This window comes from Jaculus jaculus, chromosome 7 (assembly GCF_020740685.1).
Source record: "Jaculus jaculus isolate mJacJac1 chromosome 7, mJacJac1.mat.Y.cur, whole genome shotgun sequence".
Lineage (NCBI taxonomy): Eukaryota > Metazoa > Chordata > Mammalia > Rodentia > Dipodidae > Jaculus > Jaculus jaculus.
Window position 1 is genome coordinate 127739907 of NC_059108.1, and position 15084 is coordinate 127754990.

The 15084-nt window shown below is 48.2% G+C and overlaps 1 protein-coding gene across 2 annotated transcripts in view; it reads left to right on the plus strand.

Annotated features, from left to right (window-relative positions):
* Positions 1-10950, plus strand: part of Fbln5 (fibulin 5) — an 89653-nt gene extending 78703 nt beyond the window's left edge. For both annotated transcript variants that reach the window (XM_004649334.2, XM_045155020.1), the window contains exons 10-11: positions 1695-1890; positions 9957-10950. In XM_004649334.2, the coding sequence (XP_004649391.1) occupies positions 1695-1890; positions 9957-10118 (358 nt within the window). In that variant the 3' untranslated portion in view covers positions 10119-10950. The remainder of the gene's footprint in view (positions 1-1694; positions 1891-9956) is intronic.
* Positions 10951-15084: the final 4134 nt, after the last annotated feature.

The window sequence follows — 15084 nt, forward strand, 5'->3', positions numbered from 1 at the left end:
GTGACCCATGGGGAGTCTCAGAAGTGGCATGAGAAGTGGGATAAATCTGGGGGTGTCTGTAACAGACACTTCTTGGCAATAAATGATTTTATATTAGGATGTGCTATTGCTAGTGTCTCAAATTAGCCACAATTAGAAGTATTTGTGTTCATGACTTATTTCCCCTATTTGAAGATAAACTACTTGAGATCATGATATTATTTTACAAAACATTTTATTTATTTATTTATGTATTTATTTATTCTTTGTTTTTTTTGAGGTAGGGTCTCTCTCTGGCCCAGGCTGAACTGGAATTCACTATGTAGTCTCAGGATGGCCTCAAACTCACGGCAATCCTCCTAACCTCTGCCTCCCGAGTGCTGGGATTAAAGGCATGCGTCACCACGCCCGGCTTAAAAGACATTTTATATACTTACTTATGAGCAAGAGAAAGAGAACGAGAATGGGCGTGCCAGGGCCTCTAGCCAGTTCAAATGAATTCCAGACACATGCACCACCATGTGCTTCTGTCTTATGTGCATTCTGGGGAATCAAACCTGGGTCCGTGGGCTTCACAGGCAAACACCTTAACTGCTAAGCCGTCTCTCCAGCCCTGTTTTACTTATTTTTATTATATTTTTACATAAGGTAACAGATGTAGGTTTCTATGTGGCCTTTTCATACATGTTTAGTTTTTATTTATTTAGTTAGTTTTTGGTTTTCCAGGGTAGAGCCTCACTAGCTCGGGCTGACCTGGAATTCACTATGTAGTCTCAGGGTGGCCTCGAACTCTTGGCGATCCTCCTACCTCTGCCTCCCAAGTGTTGGGATTAAAGGTGTGTGCCACCATGCCTGGCCATACATCTTTATTTTTGGTTAATATTTCCCTCATCCCCTCTACTTTTCTGTCCTCCTTCCCTACCCCCACTTAAACTTTTCCACCCTCACTACTGTGCACCTCCACTGTCATATTTGTTATTGAATTTGTCTAATGTCATGTCTTGCACATAGTGATTTTTGAGGCTTTGAATATTGGATGAAAAGATTCAATTACATTCCAGACCTACTAAGTTAAGTGCAATGGAGAATATAAAAGGATCCTTGAGACCCATTGATCTAATGTAATTCTCACTTAAAAATCCTTAATGAGAGTCTTTGACTGAGAAGTTGTGTGACCATTGGCACATTTTGCAGTCTAAATACATGACAAGTGTAAAGTGCACTGGAGAATATTCCAGTGTTCTGAAAACCAGAGCTCTAATTTACACCCTCTCGTAGCCAGAATATCTGGTGCCAGAAAAGGCTATTGTCTTAGAAGCAGAAGTCACCTACATGCTAGAGAGGTTTTATATTTTATTTATTTGAGAGCAACAGGGAGGAGAGTGAGACAGAGAAAGAGAGAGAGAGCGAGCAAGCAAGAGCGCAAGAGTATGGGTATGCCAGAGCTTCCTGCCACTGCAAACAAACTCCAGATGCATGTGCCACTTTGTGTGTCTGGCTTTACCTGGGAACTGGGGCCTTGAACCCAGGCTGTTAGGCTTTGCAAGCAAGCACTTTTAACCACTGAACCATCTCTCCAGCCCTGGAGATAGACCACAGCCGGGGTGATAAGAATGGGGTGACTTTATTCTCATTGTTTAAGTGAGGGAGAAGGTAAGTGCAGCCAGTGTCTGTGAAGGATTTACCAAGTTCTCACATGGTTTCTCTCCCACCAGCCGCTGTATGTGTCCCGCTGAGAACCCTGGCTGCAGAGACCAGCCCTTCACCATCTTGTTCCGGGACATGGATGTGGTATCAGGACGCTCCGTTCCCGCTGACATCTTCCAGATGCAAGCAACAACCCGTTACCCTGGGGCCTATTATATTTTCCAGATCAAATCTGGGAATGAGGGTCGAGAGTTCTATATGCGGGTAAGAGGGAGTAGAGAGTGGGGTCTGCCATCTTTAAAACTGGCTGCTGTCTTCAACACTGGCTTCATGTGATCTAGCCTAGGGGTGTGTTTCATGGACACAGGTAAGGATATAGCCAGGAAGGACAAGTGTGGCGGGAGGAAGGGAGGTGAGAGCTTGAAGTTCAAGATCTTATGTCTATCACTTTCATCATGGCCTTGCCAGAGACACTTCGTCAATGAGCTCCAGGATCCCCTCCTGAACAATGAATGAGGCGGTAGACTGTGGGATAGTCACTCACATAGGTCCTTTTCTCCTAAAACTCTGGAAGCGGCATTTATACCTCCGCTCTCTGGAAAAATAGAGCAATATGTTTTAAGTTCTACTATGCACTTCTGAAAACTGAGGATAGAGCAAAGAGAACACCCCAAATCCTGACCCTCACAGTGTTTACATGCTAGGAGAAAATGGCATAGCTCATAGATTTTTTGTTGTTGTTGTTTTGTTTTGTTTTGTTTTTCGAGGTAAGGTCTCACTCCAGTTCAGGCTGACCTGGAATTCACTGTGTCGTCTCAAGGTGGCCTCGAACTCTCAGCAATCCTCCTATCTCTGCCTCCCGAGTGCTGGGATTAAAGGCATGCACCACCACGCCCAGCTTCGCAGTAGATTTTCCTGGCATTTCCTGCCCAGCAGTCATGTAGTAGTTGGGAGTCTTAACATCTATACTAATTAAAATAAAAATTGAGTTCTTCCATGAACACATTCCATGTGTTCTACAGTACCTATAGCTCCTATACAGTAGCTCAGATATAGAACACCAGTTTGATTGGCTTAACTATACTGGTAAAAAGTTTACAGCCATGCATCTGCTATAAATATACTTTTAATAGCATTCTGTGCATTTTATTGAGGTTCATCTCTCTAGCCTGTGGAGTGACTGTGCCTCTTTAGAGGCCACTGGCCCCACGAGCAGGTTTTGGAGGGTCCTCCCCAGAGAATTTGCTTCTGAAAGTGGTGAGAGAGGTCTAATGGTTTTATTTCTGTAGCTACTGGAACAACAGACCACATTCCTGGTGGTTTGAGACAACAGAAATAATATATTTTCTTGTGCTTTTTTTTTTTGTTTTGTTTTGTTTTTCAAGATAGGGTCTCACTCTAGCTCAGGCTGACCTGGAATTTACTATGCAATCTTCAGAGTGGCCTCAAACCCATGACAATCCTCCTATCTCTGTGCTGGGATTAAAGGCGTGTGCCACCACACTCGGCTCTCTCGTGCTTTTTTGAAACAATATTTTTAGCCATGCATGGTGGCACACGCCTTTAATCCCAGCCCTTGGGAGGCAGAGATAGGATCACCATGAGTTTGAGGCCAGCCTGAGACTACAGAGTGAATTCCAGGTCAGCCTGGGCTAGAGTGAGACCCCTACCTTGAAAAAAAATTATTTGCAAGCCAAGACAGAGAAAATGGACACACCAGGGCCTCCAGCTGCTGCAAACAAACTCCAGGTGTATGTGCCCCTGTGCATCTGGCTTTATGTGGGTACTGGTGAATCAAACCTGGGTTGTTAGGCTTTGTAGGCAAGCACCTTAACCACTGAGCAATCTTTCCAGCCCCTCTCTCATGCTTTCACAAACCAAGTATTTGAAGTCATTTTCATCGAGTTGATACTGAGGTGTTAATAGAGCTGTGCTCCCTCCTGAGACTAGAACCCATTCATTCCCTGTCTCTTCCAGTTCCTGTGGGCCCCCAGTATGTCCTGATTGTGGCCACATCACTCCTCTGTAGTAACATTATAAGCCTATAAACACTGGCATTTCCCAGAAACCCAGCCCTGCCAAGCCTTGGTGGGCTGGTTGTCCTCTTGAGGTAAGCCCAGCCCAGGAGCCTCCTTCATCTGGAGATGTATGGGTCCCCAATTACAGGATGAAGAGATGCCCTGTTAAATAAATAAATAAAAATAAAAAATAAGTACTTAAGAGTGACAGAAGGAGGCAGAGAGAGAGAGAGAGACAGAGAGAGAGAGAGAATCGGTGTGCCAGGGCTTCAGCCATTGCAAATGAACTCCAGACGCGTGCGCCCCCTTGTGCATCTGGCTAACGTGGGTCCTGTGGAATAGAGCCTTGAACCAGGGTCCTTAGGCTTCAAAGGCAAGCGCTTAACTGCTAAGCCATCTCTCCAGCCTCTGTTAAGTATTTAAACCGCTGACTTCCTTCTTTAGGCCTCCTCTCCAACCATGAGCAAGGCAGGCACTCTGCAAAGGCCACCTTTTGTTCCTGCCTTGGACACCACCCACTAAAATCCCCCTGGGACCCCACAGTCCCTGTGGGTGGCCAACTTGAGAGAGATGCCCAGGGATGATGGGGAGAGGAGACCGATAGCTAGAGACTCCCATTCCGGGAACTTCCCTTGGGTCCAGACTGTCTCAACAGCCAGGTAATACAGGCATGCCAGAGTTCAGGGCTCCACACAGCTGCCATCTCTGAGGAAGCTGGCCAGGGCCTGAAGGCATCTACGTTTATTCAAAAGTTTATCCACAGAGAGGCACAGGCCTTCCATGAGAATAGATCTTCAGCTATACCTAAAGGTAGGGGGTGGCAGCTCCTGGCCCCAAAGTTCCCAAGACTGCACATATCTGGGACCAGAACAAAGGCTTCAGTGCTGGAAGGGTCTAGCTGGGAAGCTGGAGGGCATGGGAGCAGGGAGACCGAAACTGAAGGGATGATGTGTCCAGAGCTCCGGGGCCTCCCCAAGAGGCTACTCGGGTGTTGTGTTCATGTTCTTCAGTATGCCCCAGCCCTGTGAATGGACACTTTATCTAACTGCTCTGAATCTCAATTTCCTCATCTCTAGAGAGGAGATCATAACAGTGTTTACTCTAGGATTAGATGAGGTCATCCACTTAGCCCTGTGCCTGGAACACAGAATGACTTTCTGTTGAACGTGTGTGGTTGGCGGGGTGGGGGGGGGGAGGAGGGGAGGGGGGAGGTTAAACAGGGCAGAACTCCCTTGCTTTCTCTCCCTGCTGGTTTAAACCTGTGCATCGCTAGGTGGCATCTCGGCTTGCTCCTCCAGGACTTGCAGGAACATTCCCGCAGCTCTAGTTGGACGGACGGTCTTGTTCTCTTTCACGAAAGGTCCCCACTGGCTTATGTTGAAATCACAACCTTCATGGTGTGGCTGGCCTCCATATAGCCTTCCTTTTCACCTCCCAGCAAAGACAACACTGATTCTGGCCCCTTCAGGGTGGGGAATGCAGAGTTGGTACGAGGGGAAAGGAGGGAGGGCCAGGGTCTCAGGTCCTTGTCACTGTAGTCAGGCATCAGTGCCCTCTCTGGAGCACACACCAAAAACATTCTTGCTTTTATAAGATGGTCATAGGGCTTTTTTCTGGATATGTGCCTGTGGGTGTCACACTGACCAGTCCCCCAATGTGGGCCTCTGATTAATCACGTACCATCAACAAGCCTCTCATTTTGGTGCTATGTCCACGCAGACTTTTTTTTTTTTTTTAATTTGACAGAGAGAGAATGAATGGCTGTGTCAGGGCCTCCAGCTACTGCAAATGAACTCCAGACATGTACACCCCCCCTTGTGCATCTGGCTAACATGGGTCCTGGGGAATTGAACCTGGGTCCTTTGGCTTTGCAGGCAAATGCCTTAACCACTAAGCCATCTTTCCAGCTCATCCACACAGACTTTTGATGTGAGGGTGCTGGGATGTCTGTGCACCCTGGCAGACAGCCCTCAACCCAGGGCCTTCACATTCTTCTTTGGAATGTGAGCTATTTGGACCTACTCCTGTAGCATGGGGTCAGCAGCCCTTGAGCTTACGCCAAAATCCGAGCATCCAGTCACAATAGAAAGGATTCAGTAAATCTGAATTGTTATTGTATAATGCTATTGTTACTTCTACTTTTGTAAGGAGGTCGTGAGCTCATGGGTCATTGAAAGGGTCAGGGCAGCTACCCTGGGGACTGGAGGATAGTGTGGTCATTAAAGTTCTACTTGAGAACCAGTGAGTCTTAGTGTTTGAGGAGGACAATATATCACCTAGCAGGCTATTCACACCCCCTCACCCATATGCGTGCACACCCATCCCACAGGCGTGCACACCTCACAGTACATGCAGAAGTGTGCACACATACACATATCTTCACATCTCTCATAAGTTCTGGTGGCAGTCTATATTGGCTTTCCCCAGGTGGCTTGAGGACACAATCAGGGCCAGAAAGAATGTGATCACAGAGTTCAGACCACGCCAGTGAGTTTTGTCCACGGCGACAGTGATGGGATGGCAAAGCCCGGGGAAGCCGACTGCATGACTGCCTTCCGTGGGTCGAGCAGGGTCACCCCACACGCTGATATAGCGTGTGAGTGTGCATGCAAGACCAGGAAGCCATTTGTGGTGGTTTGTCTGCACGCAGCTCTCTCCCCCTTGGGTCAACTCCACCAGTGCCCCGTGGTCACTCACCTGCATTATCTCAGTGCCATCACTTACTAGGTACCCACCTATGCACATTTCAGTCAGGTACTGAGGGTGTGGACACAAAAAAGATGTGGAGGTGTGGCTTACGCCCCCCCATGTACACACTGTGGTGGACAGGAGGGAAAAAGCTAATAAACATAGGTAGGTGCCATGGGATGGCGGGAAATGGAGGGGTACTGAGTGTCTCACTTCATATAGTATCTTTAACCTACCTAAGAAATGGGTGAAGCCGGGTGTGGTGGCACATGCCTTTAATCCCAGCACTTGGGAGGCAGAGGTAGGAGGACTGCTGTGAGTTCAAGGTCAGCCTGAAACTACATAGTGAGTTCCAGGTCAGCCTGGGCTAGAGTGAAACCCTACCTCAAAAAAAGAGAAAAGAAAAAAAAAGGCTGGAGGAATGGCTTAGTGGTTAAGGCGTTTGCCTGCAAAGCCAAAGTACCTAGTCTCGATTCCCCAGGACCCACGTTAGCCAGATGCATAAGGGGGCACACACATCTGGAGTTCATTTGCAGTGGCTAGAGGCCCTGGTATGCCCTATCTCTCTCCTTTCTGTCAAATACATAAAGTAAATTTAAAAAGAAAAAGAAAAAAGAAAAGAAATGGGTGAATGGTTGGAGCCTATCCTCACATCATTTTGATGATTTCTTCCTGGGGTAGAAGCTAGTGAACCCAGTGCTTCAAGCATACTAGGCAACTGGTCTACCACTGAGCCATGTCCCCAGCCCTATCACCATCATTTTGAACCAACAGCCAGCAGTGAACAGGATTCCAGGGGGCAGATAGTTTTAGGGCAGAATCTGGGCATTACTAAACTGAGTGTGGTGTGGGAGGTGGTTATATCCTCAGCTGTCTTGGCAGGAATTTGACCCCTGCCCACCACCCCTCTCTCCCCGTGCTGTGACTCACTGACCCCTGAAGGTTTCTAAACGGGAGGGTCCAAAGTGTTCATTCACACACTTGGAAACACTGCCTTTCCTTAAACAACCTCATAGCTTCCGCTTGCTCCATTCCCCCTTCAGACATGTGGTTCTGTGGATTGCCACCTGTGAGGGTGCCTCCAGCTGAGGTCCTTCGACCTTTGCTCATGCAGATAGTGAAAACTGGTGATATAGCTGAACCTGTGAATGCCATGGGCACTTCCCTGTACGGCTCTTCCCCCTGAAGCCCTAGCCCAGGGCTCAGAGGTTTTGCAAGGGTTGACAAGGAAGTCTAAGAGAGCCACTGCACAAGGAGATGCCAATTATGCGGGTACTGACGGGAACACAGAAAGCCAGTGCCAAGAGGAAATGGCGTGGCTGTAACTGCTGATAGCCCAGTGGACACAGCAGTCTTGGGACTTGGCTTGCACCTGTCTTTCCAGGTTCACCTCACGGGCAGCCCGTGGGGATTGTTCTTAAGTTTATAGGGGCCCTGTATGTGTGGAGACAGAATGAATGCCTGGTGTGGCATTGCAGCTTCTGTCCAGCCCTCCCGTGTTCTCGTCATGTTATTTCCCCAGTAGACATCCTACATCTGTTCATACACTGACTCTGGGCATCTCTCGTTTAGGACAGTGCTAGTGAGAAACAAAACACTCAGTCTCTTCTGATAATTGTGCAGTGGGAAGGGGCTGGGTGGTGGGCAGAAACCCAAATGAAGTCCTCAGCTCTGCCCCCAAGCAGTTATTTCCTCTCGCTGGACGCCAGGTTGCTCATTCATAAAATGGAATAATGAGACATGCTTTCATTACGGTTCTTAGACGAGCACTGCGCCAGGGTCCTTGCATCAGGGCCTGGTGCGTTTAGGTCAGCACTTTAAAAAAATTTTAATGTGAGCATGAATCACCCGGGTTTGTGTATAGCAACAGATCCTGGCTCAATAGATCTTAGGTGGAGTCTGAGGTTCCGTACTTCTAACAAGTTCTATAGAGACACCGATGCTTCTGGTCCAGAGACAACACCTTGAGTAGTAAGGACCTTGAGGATCTTATAAAGCTGACACAGAGGTGCCTTCAAGGTGATTGGAAGTGAGTCCTCACTTGGTGATACTTCTTTCTCTCTGCCACTTTAAAAGTTCTAGAAAAAAAGGTGTTCCATTGTGGAAAAAGCTGGCATGAAATTATTAGGATTTCAGTGATAGGGTCACAGAATGGTGACATTGGAAATGACTATAGGGTTTTCCAGACATGGGCTCTTAAATTTCCCCTTACACCCAGAAATGTGCTGGACTAGGAGATTCTGGAATGTTCCCTGGAATTGCATCTCAGAGGATTTTGATGCTATTTGTTTGGAAGTTACCTGTTGTGAACTTTATTTTACAAGCAGGGCCCTGAGACACTTGGGACAGTCTTAAGTTATGTTCATTCACTCGAGATACATAGACGTCTTTGGTACCTGCAGTGTGTTGGACCCAGGACCCCAATGAGATGCTCAAGTCTCTTATTAAAATGGTGTAGAACTTGTAGCATGGGACCAGGGAGAAGCTCAGTGGATAGAGCACTTACTATTACACATGGAAGCTTTGTCAGGCTTCTATAATCCCAGCGCACGTAAGGCACAATGGTGGTTGAGACAAGAGAATTTCCAGGAAGCTTCTGAATGGAGCCATAAACAACGAGAGACCCTTTTTTCTACACATTCAGTACAGATGCAGCACTTCCCCCCAAGTATATATATACATACACATATACAACATATATGTATTTAGTTTTTAGAGAGGTAGGGTCTCAAACTAGTCCAGCCTGACCTGGAACTCACTGTGTAGTTCTCAGGTTGGCCTCGAACTCATGGCGATCCACCTACCTCTGCCTCCCAAGTGCTGGGATTAAAGGCGTGCGCCACCACGCCCGGCACCTCCCCCATTTTTGACCTGCAGTTGGTTTCACTCAAGGGTGCAGACCCCACAGGAATGGAGCGCGTTTTGTGGACAATTGGACTACGCTGTGTATTCTAGGAGTGGTTTTTCTTGTTTGTTTGTTTTTCAAGGTAGGGTCTCACTCTAGCCCAGGCTGACCTGGAATTCACTATGTAGTCTCAGGGTGGTCTCGAACTCACAGCGATCCTTTTACCTCTGCCTCCCGAGTGCTGGGATTAAAGGCATGTGCCACCATGCCAGCTAGGGATCTCTTCATTCTCTTACAGGGACCTAGATATCAAAGGTGGTGCCTGGTAATAAATGCTTCCCATCGTGTGTACAGTTGAGGATCCCCAGGGAACCTGAGTTAGAATGGGGGCGTTCAGGGAAGGGGTCTCCTTAGGATATGACCTTTCAGGTGAGACCTGGAGGGTCAGGAAAGAGCCAGGTGAATAGTGCTCAAAGCTGGAGAAAGAAAGCCGGGCATGGCGGCGCACGCCTTTAATCCTAGCACTCGGGAGGCAGAGGTAGGGGGATCTCCATGAGTTCGAGGCCACCCTGAAACTACATAGTGAATTCCAGCTCAGCCTGAGCTAGAGTGAGACCCTATACCTCGAAAAACCAAAAAAAGCTGGAGAAAGAAAGCACAGCACCACTGAAAAGTGGACCTGGCATGGCGTCCTGGCTCAGGCTGCAGTGCCACCAGCCACACCTCCTTCTGCTTGCATCATACCATCGCTAATTAGCGTCCTCTGGTTCTACCCACAGCAAACAGGTCCCATCAGTGCCACCCTGGTGATGACGCGTCCCATCAAAGGGCCCCGAGACATCCAGCTGGACTTGGAGATGATTACTGTCAACACTGTCATCAACTTCAGGGGCAGTTCTGTGATCCGGCTGCGAATATACGTGTCACAGTACCCGTTCTGAGCCTCGGGCTATGGCCTCTGACACTGCCTCTCACCAGCACCAAGGGATGGGAGAAGAGAGGAAGCCAGAAAGAATGAATGAGAGCGAGACAGACGCTGCGCCTTTCCTGCTGAACTTTCCCCTGGGGCGTCAGTGTGGTGTCCTGACCCCCACCTTACTAGTGCACACGGTCACTCTGAACGACCTCCCTTCCCCCAGTTCCCACGGTGCAGTTACCAGAAAGTATTATATCTCCTTGGGCACCTCACGTGAGATCGTCGGTGACTCTTGGAGGCCTTCAGTTTATTTCCAGCTGTTTTGTTTTGCCCCCGCCCCCCACACGCACCAGAATGTAGATTAGGTTTGCAGGGCGTGAGTCTGTTTGGAGACGGAACAGCCGGCTCGCACCTCTCCTGCTCCCTTCCTCGTCTCTCGCTGCATTGCCGCTTCGCAAAGGCCCTAAGAACGCCAGGCAGAGCTAGCTTGCTTCGTGCGTGTGCTGAGAAGGCTGTGCAGACAAAGCACAGCAGGATCTAAGGGTTTTCGAGAGTATTTCAAAAACCACGTCTGGTATTTTCAGTGGTAAAAGAAGTTGTAGTTGTCCTTAAAATTTGTATAGCTGTTTAAACCTTTCCTTGTTCATCTTGAGTACTTCTTTTAAAAGTGGTTAAAAAAAAATCCCTTCAAAAGGCCTCAGACACAAGCTATGTTCTGTCTTCCCAACCCCAGCCTCCCCCGCCACCCTAGCCGCCCAATTTTTTTTGAGGACCCCATAATCATGCTTTCTTTAGGATTTTTACCCAACTGGGTTGGAAGGCAAAGGTCTCTGAACTGATTAAATATTTGAAGAGGTCTTGTGGTTTGGCTCATTTTGACACCATAGGTTCAGTGCTTTGGGGGGTTGGTTTTGCTTACTATCCACTGGCTTGGAGAGGTCCTCAGGGGACTGAATCCTCGTCCACAACTGGGTCGAGTCCATAGGAGGTAGGGGCTGTGCGAAGGGGGTCAGCGGAGGAGCAAGGGGACAGCACCAACCCTGAGCCCACGGGGTGAGATCCACAGGGTGGAAAACCACTCGACAGCCGCTGGGTGGCATGCTTCAGGGAGTCTCCCAAGGTGGGCAAGGACGCGAGCCACTTTAAACCAGTGGCCCTAAGCCCTGTCTAGAGAGAGACCTGGTAGAATTTTCAAGGAGAACTAAATCCTGTAGGGCTCATCCTGAAGCCTGGAATCAGGGCTGTATTAAATTTTTTGAGTGTTTATGTGGGGGGGGGGTCATGTGGAAGACCCCTCAGGTGTTATCTCCTCAGGTTCACTTTTTTTTTTTGAGACAGGGTCACTCATTGGCCTGGAGCTCAGTAGTTGGGGTAGATTTGCTGGTCATCAAGCCCCAGTGATCCACCTCCCTCTGCCAAATTGCCTCCGCAACACCAGGATGCACTACAGGCATGCATTACCAACCCAGTTTATGCAGGTACGGGGATCCAACGCAGGTCCTTCTACTTGTGAAGCAAGTGCATTACAGACTGAGCTATCACCCCAGTCTCTCAGGATTTAAAAAACAAAATGAATGTGAGAGTTGAGAATGCGTCATTAGAAAGCCTAGAAAGAGGTGGGTAAGAGTGGTGCAAGCTCTGGCCACCTTCCCTCAAGCCCCTTCGCAGTTCCTTCGAGGGTTCCTTCCTTCTTCCCTGGTCAGGAACTCTAGATCTCCCTGGGTCAGAGGCGCACAGCGTTCCAGCAAGACACCAACAAGCCTGGTCAGACAGGTGCCTTCCCTGCTCATCCCAGGGATAGACTGGAGGCTTCAGAAAGAAAATGTGTCTTCTTTGACAGACTAGGCCAGGCCCACGGGATCCGCTTCCATCTCATCTGTTGGCTAAGTGTTTACTAAAGACCTCCAAAGTGCCAGCAGCTGTGCCCTGGACTCCAGGGTTAGTGACAGGTCACAGGTGCCACTACTTAAAGATCTGGCCACAACCCCTCCCAGCTGATATAATGAGCTGTGATCCTGCAGTCTTTCTCTCCTTACAGCTCTCACAAAGTGCCCAGTACTCTTCTCTGTGAGCAGGGTGGGGAAAAGTCCTGCCATCTAGGGTCTGAGGAAGGTTAATTAAAGGTCACATATTAACCAACCCTGCTCCCCATCTTGCGTCTCTGTGACTCCTCTCATGTAGAAATCACATCACATCTGCCCATTGTATGGGTGACAGATTAACTAAGCCAAGCTTCCTTGTGGTGCAACAGCCATTCCCTGCCCTTGTAAGTGTGAATGCAGACATCTTGCTTTGGTGGGCATATGCTAAAGTGCTCCTTCAAACCCCGCAACATTCACGACTCTCATTGATAAACCAATTGAAGGGTAACTCGACTAGCCCTCCCTCGAGCCCGCTCCATTCCTAGAATTTAAAAATGAGCACAGATCCTTAGTCTCTCAGGCTCTTCGGTGGAGGGAAATAGCCTGACAGGTTCCCTGCAACATCCATGCCTTCCTCATCCACAGCCCCACACCGCACACCTTGACTCTGGCTCTTTTTTTCTATTTGAAGTTTTTATTTTTATGTATTTGTTAGAGACAAGAGAATGGGCACACCAAGGGCCTCTCTAGCCATTGCAAACAAACTCCAGACACAGAGCCACCATGTATATCTGGCTTACGTGAGTACTGGGGAAATCAAACCCCTGTCCTTAGGCTTTGCAGGCAAGTGCCTTAACCAATAAGGCCATTTTTTTTTCAGCCCCTGTTTCATTTTTTTCCCCACTAACAGACTGAGCCCATCCAACCCATGTCCAATAGCTTTCAGGTAGGCTCAGGAAACATTAGTGACACCCAGGAAAATGGCACAGGAGGCTCCAGTTAGGAAGCTTGAGAAAAAGGTAGATTCATTATTTCGTCCTGCCAGGACACAATTAGTTTAAGGGGAGAGGCGTTTATTTCAGCCTGCAGCTCTGGGTCATGGTCCACAACGACAGGGAAGGCATGGCGGCAGGGGCTGGAAGCAGCCACTCACACACTCAGCCCCCAGTAAAGAAAGAGCAAGGCGCAGCCAGCTCTTTCCTTTTTATACATCCCAGGATCCCGCCCACAGCTAGGCTAGGTCTTCCCACCTCAATTAACCTAATCCAGATAATCGCTCACAGGTGACTGACTCGTGGTCCGGGCAAGTTGACAATAAATGTAGGTCATTACACCTTCAGACTTGATGGTAGGCAGCCTCAGCTGGGCTCTCTACAGAACAAAGGCCAATAGCTTCCCTCCAGCCGAGGGCAACCCAGTTGTAGGGAAGCTTTGGTGTCGGACAGGGACAGAGTTAGAAACTCTGAGGCTTCTGCTCCAATGGAACATTCTGGACCATAGACCCAGGCTCCACACAGCATGGGGTCAGCTTTCCATCTGACACAGATGGCTGGGAAACTTTGCATTGGTTTGTTGATCTGTTGGTTTTTGAGGTGCCACATTTGGAACGAGACCCAAGACCCCAGGGCTTTCATTCTAGTTGCGATTGTCCAAATGTGGCTTCCTGCTTCTAAGCAAAAAAGCACAAAGGGCTCTTTCAAAACATTGCTGATGAGTTTAAGTAAATGAATCAGAAGCATGTGGGATTAATTTACCTTAAAATACGCTGGGGTCTAAAAGTTAAAAGAAGAATGATCTGGGGCAAAGTGCGTACTCTAGGGCCAAACCCCAAACATTCAGGAAACAGTTCCAGAGGCTTCTAGAACCCAAAACACTATTTGCTCCACACTCCTTTTCCCAGTTGGGAATTGTTGTATGTTATTTTTTCATGAGATTGGGGATCAGTCTGCTCACAGAATCCCAGCATTGTGCTTCAGTGCAGAGCCTAGCCGCTTCCCTGTTTGGGGGGTTTCAACATGTTCGGGTTACCCATTCCTGTCCCTTATCAGTGTTGACTGCTCCAAAGCTTGCAAAGCGAGCAAGTGCTCCATGCTATTCCATCAGTTCCTGAAAATTGGTGGAAGCTGTGGATAAGAGCGGAGACACCTGCAAAAGTCCTTGTGTTACCACCTAATCTTCGAGTTCCCTGCAGATGAAAACTTCCATTCATCTGCTGCTAATCCCCGAAGTTCTGCGATACCTTGAAATGTGCTTGGGGATGACAGCCAACATTTCCATTGAACTGTAACTTTAGTTTCACAGCAGCATGCCAATCACAACACTTTCTAATTGGCACAAAATCCACCTACCTGTTGCCTTGCAGACTTGGGTAACACCCTTAGAAATTTTCTTAGGTAACAGTCCTGGCCCTGGGGGTGTTATTTGCCCAGATGGTGAGCTATTTAAGGAGGTCTGATTACTTCATTTTTGATGGCCTAAATATATTTTTAAGTTTATTTTGTTTTATTATAAAAATAGAGAGAGGAGAGAATGAGCATGCCAGGGTCTCTAGCCACTGCAAACAAACTCCAGACACATATGCCACCATGTGCCTCTGATTTACATGGGTTCTGAGAAGTAGAACCTGGGCCCTTAGGCTTCACAGGCAAACACTTTAACCACTAAGCCATCTTGCTAGCCCCTAGATGCATTTTTGTGGCCTGGGTGTTAACTGTAGTGGGCACACATTATTCACCCTAAGCCAGGAAGTCACCCAGAGATAGGTGACATGACAAAGGGGAGATTATTCTGAACTCTTTCTTGCCAGTGAAATCCTGGTGGTAAAAGGTCTTTGAAAATACCACACTTTGGTTAAGAATCAACTGGTTGGAAGCCGGGCATGGTGGTGCACGCCTTTAATCCCAGCACTCAGAAGGCAGAGGTAGGAGGATTGCCATGAGTTTGAGGCCACCCTGAGACTAGAGTTTATTCCAGGTCAGCCTGAATCAGAGTGAGACCCTACCTTGGGATTGGGGGTGTGACTCAGTTGGTAGAGTACTTGCCTAATATTCATGAAGCCCTGAGTTTGTTCCCCAGGACAACATAAAGTGGGTGTGGTGGTACACTCTATAATGTCAGTACTTGGGATGA